At 44.8% G+C, this 20015-nt stretch overlaps 1 protein-coding gene across 2 annotated transcripts in view; it reads left to right on the top strand.

Annotated features, from left to right (window-relative positions):
- DENND2B (DENN domain containing 2B) overlaps positions 1-20015 on the top strand; it is a 99407-nt gene that overhangs the window by 36706 nt on the left and 42686 nt on the right. For both annotated transcript variants that reach the window (XM_040630754.1, XM_008683803.2), the window contains exon 2: positions 9769-9873. In XM_040630754.1, coding sequence (XP_040486688.1) covers positions 9794-9873 — 80 coding nt within the window. In that variant the 5' untranslated portion in view covers positions 9769-9793. The remainder of the gene's footprint in view (positions 1-9768; positions 9874-20015) is intronic.

Below are 20015 nucleotides of genomic sequence, written 5' to 3'. Positions count from 1 at the left end.
ACAAGGGACAGTGGGACTGGTGTGGAAAGAGTAAGGGGAAGAGGTCAAAGAAATCCTAGGGCCCCAGCTCATGAGGGCCTGTGAGTCATTGTAAAGACTTCGGCTTTTACTTGGAGTGATTGGGAGCCATGTCAGGGTTTTCAGCAGAGAAGTGACAAGATCTGCATAATGGTGGTGTAAGCTTATCGAGAGTCTGTTCTGTTAGTTTCTGTTTTCTTAGTGAAACAGGAAGCAAAATCAGCTAGAAGAGTAAGGACAAGGGAAAAGGTTTGAAGGCTGAGAGAGGGGGGAAAGCTAACCTGTTGCCTGGAGACCGCAGGTGTGTTCCCTCTTGGTTCTGAGTATCCTCTGTTTTTACGTAGATGGCTTCTTGTTGGTCTCCATGTTCTTGTTATAGAGGTGGGGTATTCTCCCTATGCTACAGATAGGAGAATGGCAGTATTGAGACTTGCCTAGTCCCTTTGCCCTTACTATTTCCTAGTCCCCTTCTGAGAAAGTTGGCTTGTGGGTGGTGTGATTTTTAGAACAGGGGAGGCATCTTGCCATCAGTCAGGTTGAGTTCAGCTAGACTGGAGAGCATGGGAGGGGTGAGAAGGAGGTCAAGATTCAGGATCAGGAAAGGCTTCAGAAAGAAGTTGACATTTGAACTGAGTATTTAAGAATGGGGGAGGAGGACATCAAGATAAAAGGAATCAGTTGAACAAAACCTTGAAGGCATGAACGTTCCTGGCATGCGCAGGAAATGGCAACTAGTCTGCTGTGGCTGGCCGGAGGGAAGGCGCTGGTGTGAGATAGGTCTGCGGCCTTTGAATCAGGATCATGATGACGGGACCCACAGGCTCTTCTTGCCAAAGTGGAAGAGGGCAGTGGTTAGCCCCCAGGAGCAGAGCTCTTTGTGGGGCAAGCCTCTGTTCTACTTTCTGTTTCCAAGTGTTGCCAAGTCATTGGACAGAGTAGGCTCCGTTGTCCTGGCAGAGCTGGGTTCAGCTGCTTGCTGAGAAGACGAGTTTCCAGACCGTGTCTGGGTTTTTAAAACTATCTTGGAAGCCACCAGATTTCCTTTGGCCTGGAATTGCCTAACAAGCCCTCACCCCTTTTCAGGCTTTCAGGAAACATTTAAACCCAGCTTCCAACCTCCACAGAATCTGTACTGAAGTGGAGAAGGACCATCTGGCAGGAAAAGGGATTGAAATGGTTGAGGTTGAAAACCCAAACTTATAGGCCTCTTTGAGGAGGAGGGTTGGGAAAGAGGATGTGGGAGTGATAAATGGACAGTAAAGAGATGGAAAGAGCTTAATTTTTTTCTGATTATTATTCAACAACAACAGAAAAAAAAAAAAACAACATCTTTTTTCCGTGGCTGGTTGAGGAGGATTTCAGCCTCATAGGGACCTGTAAAAACTGACTTCCCAGCAAAACAAATCTCAGCTCTTCTCCACTTGACCAGGCTCATAATCCCCTTCACATTTTTGCTTGAAGGGCTTTCTGGACCTAGAATCCCCAGAACCTAGGGCTGGAATGGAGAAGCTCCAGGGTATAAGGTATGTAGAAGTAGTGGCAGAGGTCTGGCATTATGGAGGGAAGTATGGGATAGAGTGGGGAAGATCATTCCTGGCTCCCTTTCTGAAGCTTCTGTTGCCCACCCACCCAACCTCTGAGCCCACTTTGTCCCCTTTCCTTTGGAAACCCTTGCTTTTTTGGCACAGCAGAGCCAAAGACAGGTTGTGCGTAGATAACCAGTAAGAAATGAGTCGGGAAAGGAGGGGAAGAAGAGGCGGATGAAGGAGGAGAAGCCCACATGAGTGAGATGGAGGCAGGTTTCCCAGGAACAGCCTTTCTTTGTGGGTGTGTTGGGTGAGAACTTGTGATTGCAGCAATATTCCAGAAGGTAGCAGGGACACTTGTGAGAAGATAGACTGAAAGCTCTGAGATGGACAAGATCGGCTGAGGGGTGGGAGGAGGAAAAGGCCTGCCATTGACCGTCTGACTGGGTGGCAGCCACAGTTGGAAAACTCCCTTTCATCAGTTTTATAGCAGCTGTGACTTTGCGAAGAGAAGGGGCATACTTTAAAGGATACGGCCAGTGTGGGATTTCTAGGGCCCTTTATCACCATTGCTTTTGACTCTTTGGGGACCCTCTTTTGTCATCAGTTAACAAGTCAGTTAACGTTAAGTTGAGCACTTAGGGAAGAACTAGCTAAAACTGCCCTATAGCTTTCTCAGCCATGTGGGGACAGAGGAGGCCAGCATGGCAGGGGAGTGATATGGCTGGACTTCTAGGAGTGCCATACAGCAGAGAGGCTGAGCCCGTGAGCTGTTAGTCCAGGCAGAGCCAGGAAAGGGAGACACAGCCCTTCCCACCTTAGCCCAAGGCCAGGACATCTGCTGGAGAGAAGGAAAGACGCAAACACTCACACTTCCGAGAACTCTGGTTTGGGTAGTTAAAAGGAACTCATTCTAATGATGACCCTCCCTGCAGCTGGTACTGCCAGGGTTGGTTGCTGGGACTCTTGAAGGAGGAAATTAAAGACCCAAGCCCTCCTCTGGGGGAGCTACTGGTCTGTCTATTCCTTTTCTTGGCCAAGGACCAGCGATGAGGAAAGGTTGCAGGAGGGAGTCAGTAAGAAGGGAAAGAGGGTCTGAGTAGGTGTTCCCTGGGCTGGGGGAGCAGGCGCCCCTCACCGTGGCCAGACTATAGCTGTACAGAGCTGTGCAGTCTCCAGGTTCTCAGGGCACACGTAGAGCTCTGTTCCCTTTCCCACCTTTTCCTTCCCTCCAGGCTGCTTCCACAGGGGAGATTGCTTAAGAAATTAGTGGAATGTGGTTGTTAGCAGAAATTCTCTCATGCGGTTTAGAGGTTTCCTTTGTCGGGTGTCTTGACTTCTTACCTGGACTAGTAAAGCAGAGTGCTTGGCAGGGTCTGTGTTTCCTCTACATGGCGACTTGAACCCCAGCAGAACAGGAGGCTTCCTTCCAAATGCTTGCATCTGTTCCTCATCACTCTCAGGGTACAAATGTCTCCTCCTTCGGGGCAAAGCAAATCTTGTCACATCCATAGGTAGGCCTATGGAAAAGTATCACACAGGCATTTAGAAATATCACCTAAACAAGGGGGAACTTTTTTTTTGCTCTAGGATAGGAAGTTTCATTCTTAGATGTTGGGCATTTTTCAGAGCCTGACTTGATGGGGCCCTTCCTGGACCTTAGGGAGAGCATTTGTGGTCATGGGATTGGATTATAGGGAAAAGGAGTGGGACAGAGAGAGTTGCAAGATGAAGGCTGGCCTGAGCAAAAGCTGGGAGCCTTTCAGAGGTCTTTCTTCCAGTGGCAGTGAGAATAGATGGCAAGGGGGGGGTTCAAGTGGCTAAGAGGTGGTGCCCTGTGCTAGAGTAGGCTTCTCTTCCCTGCACTGTGCAGGCCCAGCTGTGCAGAGGCTTCGCACGGATGCTCCGCAGGAAGCGTGCTCCGGGTCCAGTACCGCTTAACCCTTCCCTGCTGAGACGCAGGCTAGGGTGCAGCACTCACCTGCCTACGAGCCAGCTCGGAGCGCTGAGTGAAGCTGGCCAGCTGCAGGCACGGGGGCGGGGGGAAGGACAGCCGTAAATTGGAGAGAGCTTGCTGCATCAAATTGGGCCACTTTTACTCAGTCTAGCCAACTGTTGCTACGTAGAAATGCAGACAGTGACGTCAGGTTTTCTAATTTTTCAAGAGAAAGGCCAGGATCTGACTTTTTATTTGTATTTTATTTGTACCCACCCACTTTTTAAAATGTTTGATAACTAATCCAAGTTTCTTAAAAATAAAGGGAAGCCAGATGAGACCTATTTTTACTCTTACAAACCATCAGCTTATGTCTTTGGGTATAAACTCTTTTTCCTAGGAGTTGAAAGTGAGGAGAAAGTGTGGAAAGCAGATGTTAGCCACCAGAGGTGGGTGGCAGGAAGACATTGATAATGCTTTCACTGGACCTCGTGTTGGACCTGCTCTTTGTTGTTGGGGGTCGGTGGTTCCTGTGCAGGGCGGAAGAAGCTGAGGGGCGGGAGGAGGAAGAGGGGCTGAATGAACATCCGTCTTTTATTTGCTTACAGCTGGGAAACCTTAGGAAGATGGTCAGTAGTGACCCTTTGTACCTTTCCAAGTCCTCAGAAAGCAATAGAACACAAACTTTCACACTAACAGGTATATAAACTAGCTTAAAATGCAAATTCCTAGGCCCTACTTATAGATTTCCTTTCAGGAGGTGGAGGTGGGGCCTGGGACTCTATTTTTAATAAGCACCCCACTGATGTGAAGGAGAGTGAGTGGATAGCAGAGTCAGACAGAGCTGAGCCTGCTCTGTTCCTTCACTAGGTGAGTGATCTTGGGCCAGTCATTTAGTCTCTCCGAACCTAAATTTCCTGATTGGAAAAATTGGCCTGCATCATCACTACCTTGTAGAGTGGTGAGAACTAAATTAGAAGATGATTAGAGCTAATACAGAGTCTTGGCTCCAAGCTGGGGCACTGGGGTGGGCTACCTGGGCTCAAATTCTTGCAGGCCACTTTCTAGCCAAGTGACTCCAGGCAAGCAATTTAACGGCACTGTACCTTGGTTTCCGTGGTTACATGTAAATAATAATAGTACCTACTTCTTAGGGTTGTTACTAGGATTAAATGATTTAATATATGTGAAATGCTTATAACTTCAGCTATTATATAAAGAATGTAGGAACATGTCTTAATAAATGTACCTTTGTTTTCCTTAGGTCCCTTTACCGTGGGTAACAAATAGGTTAAGGCTTACTTCAAATGTCACCTCCCTATGAGGCATTCCTGGGGTCCGCTTTTTACTTCACTCTTCTCCCTTTACAGTTATATCCTCCGGGGTCAGCGACCGTGTCTGAACGTTTTTATATCTTAGTACCTTACACGGTGCTTGCATAGAGCAGATGAATTGAATGACAGTAGTAACAGGGAGTCTGAAGATGACTCAAGGTCGGGAATGGACTGGTTGATTTCCAAATACCTAGAGAAGCATGATCTGGAAGAAAAACCATTTATTAAGCTTCTGTGTGCCAGCCAATCACATGAGGTAGGTCATATTATTATTATTGCTTTTACAGTGAGAAAATCAAGTGCTTGAAACTCACTTGTGCAGTGTCACTTTAACTATCAGTTGATAGAGGCAGGGTTGGAATTAGTTATCTGACCCCAAGTCAGGTGTTCTTCCCACTGCACCTCAAGTACCTGGGATGGTGATTTCTTCGTCTCAGTGCAGAGTTTGTACAATAACTCTAGGAGTGCTGTATTATAGTCCTTTTTCTGGGCAGTCTGATCTTCAGATGGTTGTCTGTAATTGGTTGGAGCTGGGTTTTTGAGCAACTCATGACTGGTGGTAGATGCTAATTGAACAATTTCATTTTCTAAACATGCAGTTTCTGCCTGGACTTTGCCATCGATGGGCCTAGGAACTAATGAAACAGCCTCTCAGCCCCCTTCTCTGCTCCATGCCCAGTGGGTATTTCCTCTAACTGGAGTATCTTCTCTCCTTACAGCCAGACTAGTTAAGGTGTCAGGCTGAAAGCATAGCTGAGAGCCTGGAGTTGCTCTTAGGGCCCTGGAAGAAACAGTGTCCCCCAGGAAGCCAGCCATGCACAGTGCTCAAGCCTGAGCTTCAGGTGTAAAGGGTTAGCCTGGTCCTTAGTTCCTCAAGCCCCTAGATATTCCCTGATCTGATAGACCTGGCCTGGAGAGAGCAGGTGGGAGGAAGGATGACAAGTTGGCATCTCTGTTCTTCTGAGTGGGCCTGTCTGGGTTCCTGGCAGTGCCTGCCCAAGATGCCTGAACTCCTAGGCCACTTTTGAGAATAGCAGCTGTGCTCTTCCAGAAGTGTGATCAAGAATCCTTGCCATGGGCCTCATAGAAATTTTGATCCACTCCTCTCTTGGTTACCTCTACACAGGATTTTTCTTCTTCGTCCAAGCAAATATCAGAGTCATCTGTATTTTTCCTTCTTACTAAGTCGGCTCTGTGTTCTCATATTCAACTACATAAAAGCATTTCTGAGCAGTGGGCCCACCCTCCTTAGATCGGAAATTCAGGGAAAGAAAGAATATATTTTTTATCATGTTATTTTAATATCTTTCAGTTTCTGGTCTTTCCCCAGATCTTCTGCCCTTTCCCTGAGGACTTGCCCTGGAGCCGCCAGAGCATGTCTAGTGTTGTTTTGATGGGTTATGATGGTTATTGTGACCATTGTTGCCATGGGCACAGTTGAAAGCTGATGCTTAGCCAGTTGATTCCTTGTAGCACTGTGCTCCCTGAGGACCCTGAGAACCGGCCTGGGAAAGCTTCCAGAGGCTGCCTTCTCCCTTCTTTCTGTTGCACACACAGCCATATGCCAAGCGCTTAACTTGGTGCTGGGCTGGGGCAGATAAAGAATCTCTCGTGAGCACCAGTGTGCACAGATGCTCTGGTGGCAGGATTGACTTCTCATCCTCATTATTATTATCATCATCACCATCATCACTAACATGCTATATACTTAGGTTTATAAAGATTTCGCCCCCCAACAGGTAGAGAAGGCTTTTCTCTACTTTATGAAGGATAGAAGTGAGGCTCAGGTTTGCTTTTCTTGTCATTGAGACCAATCACTTATTTGCACCAAGGTAATAAGTAAGATGATGGCTTCTAGGATTAAGGTCTTCAGTGGCTGTAAATAAATATGTTTAACTCTCACACCCAAGTGCATTTCATTTTGGTCAGTGTGATGGGAATGCCAGTCAGAGTGAGAGCTGCTGTTCAGCTTCCGTGGAGGGGTGTTAGTCCAGGCCAGAGTGTATATTCACATTGGAAATATGCTTGGTGTAGCAAGTGTGTTCTCTCTCACATCCACTCTCCAAGGCACTTAAAAAAATTTTTTTTGCCCTTAAGTTTTATTTTAACAGCTATAATGAGATATAATTAACATAATATAAAATTCACACATTTCAATTTTTCGTTTGTTCACAGAGTTGTGCAGCCATCACCACGATCTAATTCCAGTCCTTTTTTTTCACCTCAAAAAGAAACCCATACTCATCACAGCCATTACCTATTCTGCCACTCTCAAGCCAACCTAGGCAACCACTAATTTACTTTCTGTCTCTCTAGATTTGCCTATTCTGGACATTTTGTAAAAATGGCACCAGGGTTCATGCATGTTATAGAATGTATCAGTACTTCTCATTCCTTTTTATGTCTGAATAATATTCCATTGTTCGGATCTACCACATTTTGCTTATGCATTCATCCATTGATGGACATGTGGAGTTTTTCCACTTTTTGGCTATTACGGATAATGCTGTTATGAACATTTGTATATAGGTGTTTGTGTGGACACAATGTTTTTATTTCTCTTGGATATAAACCTAGGAGTGGATTATGCTAAGTCATATGGTAACTCTGCGTACAACTTTTCTGAACTGCCAAGCTGTTTTCCAGAATGGCTGCACCATTGTACATTCTCACCAGCAATAAATGAAGGTTCCAGTATCTCCACAGCCTTACTAGCATTTGTTTTTATCTGTCTGTTTCATTATAGCCATCCTGGTAGGTGTGAAGTATAATATTTTATTGTAGTTTTGATTTCTGGTTCCCTGATGACTAGTGTTTGTTTCATCAGCTGACTGTCCAGTTTTATATCTTTGGAGAAATGCCCATTCAAGTCATTTGTCCAGTTTTTAATTGGGTTATTTGTCTTTCTATTATTGAATTGAAAGAATTCTTTATACATTCTAGATACAAGCTTCTTAGCAGATATATGATTTGCAAATAATTTCCACTCATTTGTGGGTGTCTTTTAAGTTTCTTGGTGGTATTTTTGTAGCACAAAAATTTTTAATTTTGATATAATACAGTTTATGTCTTTTTTGTTGCTGGTCCTTTTGTTGTCATATCTAAGAAACCATTTTCTAATCTGATGTTACAAAGATTTACCCCTGCTTTCTTCTAGGCTTTGCTTTTGTAATTTTTTACTCTTATATTTAGGTCTGAGATCCATTTTTACTTGTTTTTTTTTGTATGGTAAGAGGTAAGGGTCCTACTTTATTTTTTGCATATAAATATCCAGTTGTCCTCACACCATTGGTTGAAAAGACTTCTCTCCCTATTGAGTAGTCTTGGAATCCTTGTTGAAAATCAATTGACCATGAACATTTGGGTTTGTTTCTGGACTCTCAATTTTATTCCCTTGATCTCTCTTTCTATTCTTATGTCCGTATACACGATCTTATTACTGTGGCTTTGTCGTATGTTTTGAAATTAGTCTGAGTTCTCTAACTTTGTTCTTCTTTTTCAAGATTGTTTTGACTGTTCTGGATCCCTTGGATTGCCATAAAGTTTTAGGACCAGTTTGTCAGTTTCTGCAGATGATGGATATTCTGTCCATTTTTGAATCAATTTGGGAAATATTGCCATCTTAACAATTTTGAATTTTCTGATCCCTGAACATAGGATGTCTATTTATTTATGTCTTCTTTAATTTCTTTCAATGATGTTTTATAGTTTGCAATATACAAGTCTTGCATTTCTTTTGTTAAATTTATTCCCAAGTATTTTTCTAAGTATTCTTAGAAATACTAAGGTTTTGGGGTTTTTTTGCTGCTATTATTAATGGAATTATTTTTCTTGATTTTTATTTTCAGATTTTTTATTTCCAGTGGTTAGAAGTAAAATTGATTTTTAAAATATTACTCTGTATTCTGCAGACTTGCCTGACTTGATATATTAGTTAAAGAGTTTTTTAGTGGAATCCTTTGGATTTTCTATGTACATGACCATTTCATCTGCAAATAAGAGATAATTCTACTTCTTCCTTTCCAATCTGGGTGTACTGTTAAGTTTAACCTTTTTCTTCCTTTTATTATTTTAACATAAAGTAATGTTCCCTAAAGGATAATGATTTATTTGCTAACTCTGTATGGTACATGAATGGACATTTTTCACTTTGTCAGTACTTAGATACCATATGTATATTCGTTTTATTTTAATGGATATTAGAAAAATATGATAGCTCACAATTTTATGGTGTTGGCTCAGATGTTACTCTATTAGAATATTCCTTTCTGAGTCTTCTATTTCAAATAACAGATCTTCTTCTCTCTTGCTCTACCTTGCTTCATTTTCTCCTTAATACCACTTATCATCACCATACATATTATACATAAATGTACACTGATGTATCACACCATGTGACATGTGCATGCTTATTGTTTGTTTTTCCTGTGATGTGATCTCCCTAAGGGCAGAGATTTTGTTTCATTGTTTGTTGGATGGCGGTGCCTAGAACATAGGTGCTCAGTAAATATTTGTTGAATGACTAAATGATTAATTATATAGAACAAAGTTAAGTCTTTTAAGACAAGCAAGTCAGTTTCAAGCTGATTCAAGAAAAATACTGAAGAAATAGTTATTCAGGAGGTATGCGAATAGGATGGAATTTGCCAAGGCTCTATGGCATGCTAGAAGTTTGGGAATCTTTAAGAAATGAGAAGAGGTAGGATGGAAATGGAATTTTGTGATTTTCTGTGAAGTGATAAGTTATCTGTTAGCTCACAGACTCATTGCCTAACCCAGATCAGGGGTCCCTTGAGGCTCTTAAACTATAACACATGGAATTAAATCTATGTGGGAAAGTGGTTCCTGCCACCCGCCGCAGAAACCCTCTTGGCAGTTTTGGAGGTCATCTGGAAATGTTTGAGGTACTTTGGCTGCCCGTGGAAACTTGGCTAATAGGCCTTCTTCTTTGCAGGGCTCTGGGTTTGCAGAGAGTAGAAATGACCATGACTGCCAACAAGAATTCCAGCATCACCCACGGAGCTGGAGGCACTAAGGCCCCTCGGGGGACTCTGAGCAGGTGAGTAGGGGAGCACTGCTGGGGGAATGGGGTTCACTGGAGGGTGGCATCAAGGGGCAGCCCCAGATGGCTTGAGTCCAAAATATAAATGCTTATCATCGTGACTCTGACAGTTGTCCAGGTGAATGATCTCGGCCTCATGCTGACTCTGAAGCAAAAGCCATCTCTAATATCTGTGCCATTTTCCAGTTTTATAAGTGTCCATAGGAGAGAGCAAAGGGACCCTTAAACAGACTTTGCTTTGTGTTGTGGGAGGAGCCTAGAGCTCCAGGAATGGAGCCAGCAAGAAGCAGCTGACATTCTCCTGGCTATATCCTTTTCCTTAAGATGGGGACAGCTTGGGGCCTGTGCCTGAGCTAGGCTACACCGTAGTGAGGGAGGTTGACCACACAGGGGGTCGGGGTGGGGAGACAGTTGTGCATGGTAACACAAGTTGCAAGCAGAGGTCTAGGTTCTACAAGAGTTTAGGCTGGGCTGTAAACAAAGCAGCGTGGGGAATTTTAGTCAGTGTAATCTATAATCCTCTTTCGTGGTTTGGTCTTCTTTTTAAAAGTGGAATGTAGAATGATAGAAAAACCACAGATTTTGAAATCATATACAGTTGGTTTCAAATCCAAGCTCTAACTACTCCCCAGATAGTGAGATCTCAGGGCATTTTTTTAAGCCCTCCAAAATCTTGAATACTCATCTATGAAATAATAGTAATAGTACATACCTCACAGAGTTGCTGTGAGGATTAAATGAGATAATATATGTCAGTGCTTAGCATAGTTTCTGGCATAAAGCTTCTCAATAAATGTTAACTCCCTTCCTATGATGGGATAAAAGCTTCTAGAGCTGGAAGACCAATGTGCAGCTCTCACCAGGGTTTCTCAAGTTTGGGTCAGGGCTGGATGCTGATGTACTAGAAGAACCTCCGGGCTCTTTTATTAAAGCTATGTACCTTTCCTAGCCTCTTCTGCTGAATCTAAGGTGGATAAATTTGGCTTTGGGGACTTCAGCCACTAGAATGGATAGCTGCGAGAAGGATGCTCAGCTTAGGTTGGGGTAGGGTTGGTTCTGTTCTGGGTGTCTGGGCTGTGCGGTGCCAGGCTGAGTCCGGTGGGGTGTGGCACACTCAGGTCTGTCCAGAGGTGGTGGTAGATGTTTGGTTCATTCAGAGCTGGGATCAAGACATGGTTGGCAGAATGGGGCACTGCCCATTGCCTGTGAGGAGTGACTGGTGTCATTGAGGCAGGAGGAGTCTCCTACACCACACATTCAAGGTTTGGTCCTGGGGGAAATGGTCTGGATGGACTGTGCCAACCAGACAGAGACTGGTAGGTTCTGAAGTGTTAAGTACATAACAGCCTGGAACTTAGGCAAATAAATTAGATAGCCACCCTGTGGCAGCAAGACATACAAGAACAGCCCCTACCCCCTTCCCTTGCACTTCCTCTAACCTAGAGTTTCTTGCATACTTGCTTCCCTGAACTGGCTGAGGCGAAGAATGGCAGGAACCCATAACTTCTTGGGTAAAGCAGGTAGAAAACTCGAACTCTCCCTGGGCATGCTGGTGGGCACAGCAGGAGCAGATCTAGATCTCGGCGTCTTTGTCTCCCATTGACTGCTTCTGGGAACCACTCTGCTGTGCTCTCACCAGTCTGGTGGCCTGTCTTACTATGACTGATTTGGCAGATGTAGACTGGGAACTAAGGTTCCCCCCTTTTTTTTTTTTAAATATGAGATTGTAGAAGTAAAATAAGCATTATTTGTGATTATATAGTTTTAGTGTTAATTTTAAAGAAATAGTATATTTAGAATCTGAATTAGAAATTACCATACCAGCAGCCCTAACTTTTTAAAATATTCTTTTTTCCCCCCAATTTCCACTATGTGGGGGGTAGAGTGGGAGAAGCAGATTTTACATCAAGTCACAAAGTGGAATCAGGACCACTGACAGGTACCTGTTTCTATTTGGAATATGTACCTACATGTTTTAAATATTTCTATTTTTTTATTTTATTTTATTTTATTTATTTATTTATTTATTTATTTATTTATTTATTTATTTATGTTTGAAGATTTTATTTATTTTTTTGACAGAGATAGAGACAGCCAGCGAGAGAGGGAACACAAACAGGGGGAGTGGGAGAGGAAGAGGCAGGCTCCCAGCGGAGGAGCCCGATGTGGGGCTCGATCCCAGAACGCCAGGATCATGCCCTGAGCCGAAGGCAGACGCTTAACGACTGAGCCACGCAGGCACCCCATTAGAAATTGCTCTTCCTTTAGCTTCCTGGCATGCTTGCCATCATAACATGATAGATGATGTTTGTAGATATCTGAGCCTCCGATGTGCCTAAAAAAAGCATTCTTCCAGCCTCCCATCTAGGTCTTCACCTCCCTTCCTTTTTGCCATACTTCATTCCTCTTTCCTGGGTTTTTGGCATGGAGTCCCAGGCCTCTGTGGCTAGCTATAACCTTCTCTAAGAGGCTACTGCTGGACTGTGGGTGTTATTTTGAAAGTGTCATCTGGTGGGTTTGCTGGCTGTCTTCACCCCCAGCCGTATCTGGGTGGTGCTCTTTGGGCTGAGTAGGGCAGTAAATCACCAGTTCATTTAGGAAGTCATTGTCAGTGAACTCTGAGGGCTTTCCTCTCAGGTGCCAGGCTCTGTGGTAGACAATGGGAGAGAAAGAATGGTCCATTCTCTTTCTTCAAGGTATTTACAACTTGGATTAATGACCTTGGCACCTGGATCTCTTAGTCTGACCTTTTGGTAGATGTTTGGCAGTGACCTGAGGCTATTTTTTATCATCACTAGCCTGGGGGTCTCAGTGGGAAAAGACTCCTTGGTGTGTCGGGAACTTTAGTTGGGGACTGGAAGGCTGCTAGGGTCTGGGAAGGCTGGATGTTTGACTTCCTGGCTGCTTTGGGGACCCCCACGTCATCCACATGGAGGCAGAGGAACCCAGTGGTAGTAAGAGGCATTTGTGTCTCACTCTGGGGGTAGGAGGTACTCTGGGGCATGGAAAACTGGTGGAGAAGGGCAGACGGGACCCTGTGGAACTGCCAAGATGGGTATTTGCAAGTTTTTGTCCTTAACTTGAATGAGACTTCACCTGGTGTGGGTTAGAGATCCTGGATTCCGTTCTATTTTTTGTTTTATGGGTATTTTGCTAATTTATTTCCTTCCTTTTCCTCTGTAGCTCAGTCAGGGTATGGAGGAGGAGGAAATCCAAGCCTTTTCATTTGACCACCAAAGTGTTGTCCTTTGCTAGGTTTTGGTCTCTTGGAGTAGGTTTCCCTTTCTCTTTGTTGATGAGGCAGCGTGGGCATGTTGCTTCACACTTAGCTGCCAGATAAATCCTCTCTACATATGATTCCACTCCAGCTCATAAGATTTGACTCTATCCAATTCTGGGAGCCAGAGGGGGGATTCTCTAAGCTCCTATATTTCAGAGGCCAGGCTTTGTGATGTTGGTGTTGATGACCTGGGGTGAGACTAGAAGCAGTGTGGTGACTCGCAAACAAGGAAGTATTATGCTTAAAGCTAATTCAGCCACCTAAATGAGGTGAACTTTACTACTTGTTGCTCTCGGGAGATTTCACTTGTGCTGTAAGGCCTGGCAGGCAGCAGGGGCTGTTCTCAGAAGACTCATCATGCCTGCTGATTTCCTTGACAGCTTCTTCACTGTGAACCTCCAGCACCTGGGTCATTGCCCCATGGAGATAACAGGCTATCAGTATTGTGTTTGGGAACCTTGCCTCTGGATATAGGTGTGAGGAACCTGGGTGCCTATAAAAGTGTAGACTTCTTGGGGTCACGGACTTTGGTTCACTTCTTTCCATCTCCCTTGAGCCTGGAACAATGCCTGGTATGTGGGAGATGATAACTATTTATTGACCAGTTGATTAGATGTCTGGGTGGGGAACGTCTTTTAGCATAGGCTGCTGTGCTATTTGAGTCCTCGTAGTACCTTTTTTAATAGGTCTTACCAACTTGGGGCTCCCTTTCTATTCAGTCCCCAGACTCTTAGAAAGGCAGAGCTGAAAAGAACCTTAGAGCTCATGTAGTCGAACCCACTTGTTTTACAGATTGGGAAGCTGAGACGTAGAAAAGAAGAGGTGCTCCCTCCAAATACAAAGCTAATGGGAGAAAGAACTCAAGGCTTGCTCTCTTGATCCTTCTGTGTTTTGTTGTACCACTCCATTCACCTCCCTCTAAACATTCCTGGGATCTTCCCGCTCAAAAACTGTTGTCAAGTATGATATGGTCAAACTTGGCCTAGCTTGTAAGGCTTTCATAAAAAGCCCTGGTCTGCCTTTCTACTCTTATCCCTCACTGTTGTCTAATGAAAACCTTACATTTCTGCCAGTCTAGATGCAAGTTTTACTTCCTTCCCAGTGCTTTTCTTAACCACCCAGCTATGAAGGATTTTCCTCCCCTCTGTATTCACTTGCAGAACCCTTGGTTTGGAGTCTCCAAACAGCACTTATCATCTAGTACCTCATAGGGTGGATTTTCGTGGGGGTCTTATTTCTGCTACTCTGTTGGGACTCTTTGGAGTCCCAGCACATACTCTTTTGGAGTGTTAGAGTTGCAGGGGCCTTGGGATTCATTCAGTTACTTGATGTTACATATAAGGAAGCTAAAACCCACATTGCTAACTGACAGTAGAACCATCATTTCAACTCACATTTGCAGGTTTCTGTGCAGAGGAAGGCATTGGTTTGTAATATGGTGAAATCCAGAGAGGTCTTGGGGTCCCACTGCTAAAGTGTGCACGGATCTGAACCCTCTGCTTTAGATTTCAGAAAGAGGGTAAAAGCTAGCAGATAGGGAAAATCTCTTGAGAGTGGTGGCTGTGGGTAAAAGATAGTGCTGCAGAGCCTGCCCTGGTGTGGCAGGCTACTTCTCAGGAGGACCTGTTACCCGAGATGCTTCCTAGAATCCAACCATGTCAGCAGTATTTGTCTGGTTATTTATTGCTGCATAACAAACAGCTCTAAACTTAGTGGCTTAAAACATTACTGGTCATTTATTTTGCTCACAAGTTGCAGTTTGGATAGGGCTCATTAGGGAAAGCTTGTCTCTGTTCCTTGTAGTGCAGCACTGGTGACTCAGTGGCTAGGGCCTGGAATCATCTGAAGACTTGTTCACTTACATGTCTGACTGTTGATGCTGGCAGTCCGCTGGGACCTCAGCTGGGGAGCACCTACGAGGGGCCTCCGTGTTTGGTCGCATGCTTTTAGAGCATGATGTCCGGGTTTGAAGAGTGAGCATCTCAAGAGAACTGGGTAGAAATGCATGACATTTTAATGACCTAGCCTCCAAAGTTGCATGGCGTCTTTTCTGTTTAACTTGTTGATTAAGGTGAGAACAAAGGTGTGCCTGAGTTTAAGGTAAAGAGCTCTGCACCCCAGCTCCAACATAGTGGTGTATGTGTGGGTGCTCCCCTGCACCACTAGGCAATTCTCTCACACCAGCTGGGTGCCCTACAATTCAACTCGATTTTGAGACTATCTGCCAGAGAGAGCATCAGATGCCACAGGTTAAGGGCTCAGTGCCGTAGACTGGCCCGGGCCTCAGACGCTGATCTCAAGCCAGGTTGTTCCATATGCTTCTGACAGACTGGCTAACCATCACAGGTTCCCATGACCCACTCCTTGGGTTCAGTAATTTACTAGAGTGGCTCACAGAACTCAGGAAACCCGTTTACTCACTAGATTACCGGTTTATTACAAAGGATATTAATGGATACAAATCTACAGCTAGACCAAGAGATACATGGGGCGAGGTCTCGAACAAAGGATTTTTTTGTCCTGGGGAGCTTGGGCCTTGCATAGTGGCATTTGGCAGCATTCTGATTCACCAACCTGGAACTTCTCTGAACCCTGCCCTTTTGGGTTTTTATGGAGGCTTCGGTTACATAGGCATGATTGATGAGATCATTGGCCATTGGTGGCTGATTCAGCCTCCAGCCGGTCTCCCGTCCCTGGGGTTCTGGGGAGGAAAACAACTGAAAGTTCCAACCCTCTAATCACAAGGTTGGTTTTCCTGGCAAAGGGCCCCATGCTTAGGTGTAGTCCAAAAGTCACTCATTAACATGACAAAAGACACCTTGATCGCTGTCATCACTTGGGCAATTCCAAGGGTTTTAGGAGCTCTGTGCCAGAAGTGGAACTAAGACCAATTCTATTTTCTTATTATACATTGCAACATCACACAAGAGGAGGGAAAATAATTCCCACTTGATGAGAGGAGTATCCACTTCACCTTGCTAGGAAGGCATGTGAGATGGGGTAGGTCGTGGTCACTCTCTTTGGAAAATGCAATCTGCCATAGTCTGCCCTCTAATCACAAAAATTCACATCCTTCCCCAATGTGAAATACACTCGGGGCGCCTGGGTGGCACAGCGGTTAAGCGTCTGCCTTCGGCTCAGGGCGTGATCCTGGCATTATGGGATCGAGCCCCACATCAGGCTCCTCTGCTATGAGCCTGCTTCTTCCTCTCCCACTCCCCCTGCTTGTGTTCCCTCTCTTGCTGGCTGTCTTTCTCTCTGTCAAATAAATAAATAAAATCTTAAAAAAAAAAAAAAAAAGAAATACACTCAGTCTCTTCCCTAAGTTCCCAAGTGTCATCTTGTTAATGGCATCAGCTTGAAGTCTAAGATCCCATCATGTGAGTCAGGTTCAGGTATAGAAGAAACGCTTTGGGTGCAGTCCCTTTCTCTCGTTGTGTGCAGTTCCTTGAGTCCTATTTCTCTTGATGTGAAGACCTATAAACTAGAGAGGATATGTATCTGCCACCCTAAATACCCTGGTGGGACAGGCCCAGGAGAACCGCTGTAGATACCCTCTTCAGAAAGGGGAAACGAGAGGCCACGCTGCAGTTACTGGCCCACTGTAATTCTTATATCCAGTAAGGCACAAGTGACCAAAGCCTTGGTTAAGTCTTCCTGTTACTGCCCAGAGGCATTTACCTTGTCTCTGGCTGCCCCCTCAGGGCTTTGGGTTCTGCCCTGACGCGGACTCATTCTTCCTTTTCTATCAAAAGTAGCCCATTCTCGCAGGTGAGTAGTTTTCTCCATTGGCTCCATGGCCATAATATTTCAAGTGTCCAGAGTCTCCCCTTTGTTATGTACTGTCTCTGTGCTTCCCAGTCCCAGCTGATATACTTCATTTTAAAACTTAGTGGGTTTCTTCTGAGTCCCTTTATAACCCACTGCAGTCAGCAGAAGGCACATGTACAGATCACTTCACCTTGAGCCCCTTCTGGCATTGGGTTCCCTGGGAGACTGCTCTGGGGCAAGGTTTCTTAAGAGTCTCGGAGGCCTTACCATTTACAGAAGGTCTGCAAGGCCCACCCTTGAAATCATTAGAAGGCCTTTTGCCTGTCTGTACGTGAGATTCTTTGAGGCAATGCTTGAAACCATTTTTTTAGGTCTTGACACAGGATTTTTTAGGACTAGACATTGTTCTTCTCTAGATTTTTAAAAAGAGGTTTATTGAGGGATAATTAAAGTACAGTAAACTGAACCCTTTAAAGTGTACAGTATGATTCGTTTCAGCACCCACACGCACACACACGTGCGTGCACACACACACACACTGAAACTGCCACTACAATCTGGAAGCCATTTCTTAATTTGAAAACTTTTTCCTGTCCAGAGAGACAGAAACAAGTGTAATTTTGTAACCCAGAAAGCCCTTTCTCCTTTCTGTTTCCTTTCCGTGTTGTTTGAAAAACGAAACAGTCCCTTTTCTGTCTCCTCTCTTCCGGCTTGTACTGTAAGCAGCTAGACGTTGGATGGCACCTGCAGCGCTCTGCTTGGAGATACCTTAAGCTGGATCATCGAATTAGGTAGATTTCCTATTTTCCTTCTTGCCACTGGGGACAGAATTACCAAACTTTTCAACATTTACGAGGGTCCCCTTCCCTCTAGCTTCTATTAACATTTTCCTTACTTTCCCGTATCCCCTCCTGACAGCCTGTCACTCAGTTCCCAAGTCAGTGATTTAGGATTTTGTTTCAACAGCACTAAATTTCTAGGTACCAAAATCTGTTCCACTTATCGACTGCTACATAACTACCCCAGAATTTATGGTGTAAAACAGCCATTTTATTATGCTCACAGACTCTGTAGCTTAGGAATTCAGAGAACACTGCAGGGATGGCTGGTCCCTGCTCCATGATGTCTGGCACCTTGGCTGGAAAGACTTCAAGGCATAGGGTGACTCATTGGCTAGGGGCTGGTGTCAGCCGGAGGTGTGTTGCCTCATGTCTGGAGGTTGATGTTGGCTATTTCTGGAACCTCAGCTGGAACTGTTAGACCACCTATATGTACCCTCTCTACATGGCCTGGCTTCCTCAAGCTGCTGGTTTCTTGAGGCTTGGGCCTGGAAATTGGCACAGATTCATTTCAGTTGTGTTCTATTAGTCAAGCAGTCGCAGAGTCCAGATTCAAGGGAAGGGGTGCTTTTTATAGGAGACATGTCAAAGAATTGGGGGACCATGTTTTAAAACCATTATAAGTATCTTTAGTATGGTTTCCTGGAACTACATTTCTCTCCCTGTTGGCTTTGCACAGTACCTGGTTCTGCTTTGTAGAGCAGTCCCATTTTTACTGGACTAGGGCTTTGAGGGTATTCCTGTAAGGCATCATTTTTTACCTGCCTCAGGGAGGACTTCCGTCTTGTAAATACTCTGTGTTCATTGCATCTACTACTTAGAGGACTTGGGGTTCTCACCCAGAGAAGAGCTCACTGATCCTCTTTGTGCTTCCCTAGAAATCAGCTGGAAGGTAGACAGGTATGGCTTTGGTAGATTCTTGGATGTACTTTTGGAAGTGAAAAGGTGACTCAGTTTCTGCTCTGACCTTAGCTACCATTCTTCTTACTCTGACAAGCTATGGTTGACCTCAAGAGTCTCTATAGATGGTGGCCCATATGTATGCCCACTTGGAGGATGAGGCTATCCTGGACCCTGTTGAGGGCCTCCAACCATTTGAGATGAGGTTGCTTTGGGAACAGGAAGGCCAAGCTGTGTCACCTCGTCCTTTGGTTTTTTTATCAGGACTGTCCCAGAGTGGGATGTCAGTGGGAGTTATTGAGCTGAGCCCCTGCTCTGGCCTGGGGAGCAAAAGTCTGGACTTGCTAATGGGAATCAGGGAGCCTTCCTGTCTTTTCTTCTTCTTGGGTGCCTCAGAGTATGGCCTTGAGGGAATATAGTGAGAACGTCATCTCCAGAGTTGAGGCAGTCACTGTGTGGTGGGAGGATGCTGATGCCCAATGAATCAACAAGGGCCCACCTTCATTGAACAGCCCTAGAATGGTGAATGGCCAACTCCCAGGCAGTTTCTAAACAGCTAGATAACTGTTTAGTAGAGACTAAGCATATTGGAACCTGGGCTCCATGTAACCTTACTCTGTAGATAGGCTCGCTTCATGGCATCCACAGCCCATCTTGTTACCTCCGGGGCTATTTCCTGGACCCACAGGAATCTTCCCCCACTGGCCCCAACTTGGTCCTCTTCCTGATACCGACACACAGGGAAGTCCTGTCACCAGCACATGCTGAGTTCAGAAACCTCTTGTCATCAGGGACTAAGGATAGCCTTCCCTCCCAGAGAGTTCTTGGGTGCACTTGGCAATATATGGGGCATTCCTTGGCATGAATGCTTACTGCTGTGTTCCTGGAGAATGGCTCAGATCACTAAGCAAAGGGTTGGGTTGTATTCTTATGAAATAATACCAGAGGGAAGGGCACATATTTTGCATTTTAACCCTCACTTTCTGACTATGTATACACATACTGCACATGTTGCTTTTTCTTTAAATTTCTCTTTCCATGCCCTTAGTTCATACTCTTTTTCCTACTCAGTTGTCTTACATATTTGTGAGTGTTTATGCTCCTCTGTTTCGTTTAAATGTCCTTTGCATTCTCCCCCGCCTTTCTCCTCTCTTTCTCCTTTTATCTGTTTATCTTACTCCCTGTCCTGTAAATGTTGGTTTTGGCCAGTCACATGCTGCAGTGTTGGCATCCACGCCTGTGCTGAGCAGCAGATCTGGCTGCCTGCTGACAAGGTGGTGGCATGTGTGCCCAGTTTCACAGTGTCTGCCTCCCCAGGGGCAAGCCTGGGATTTTAGAATAAAGAGCAA

The sequence above is a fragment of the Ursus maritimus genome, unplaced genomic scaffold (genome assembly GCF_017311325.1).
Source record: "Ursus maritimus isolate PB19 unplaced genomic scaffold, ASM1731132v1 scaffold_16, whole genome shotgun sequence".
Taxonomy (NCBI): Eukaryota; Metazoa; Chordata; class Mammalia; order Carnivora; family Ursidae; genus Ursus; species Ursus maritimus.
Note: the sequence above shows the minus strand (reverse complement) of the source record. Positions and strands in the feature narration are given on the sequence as shown.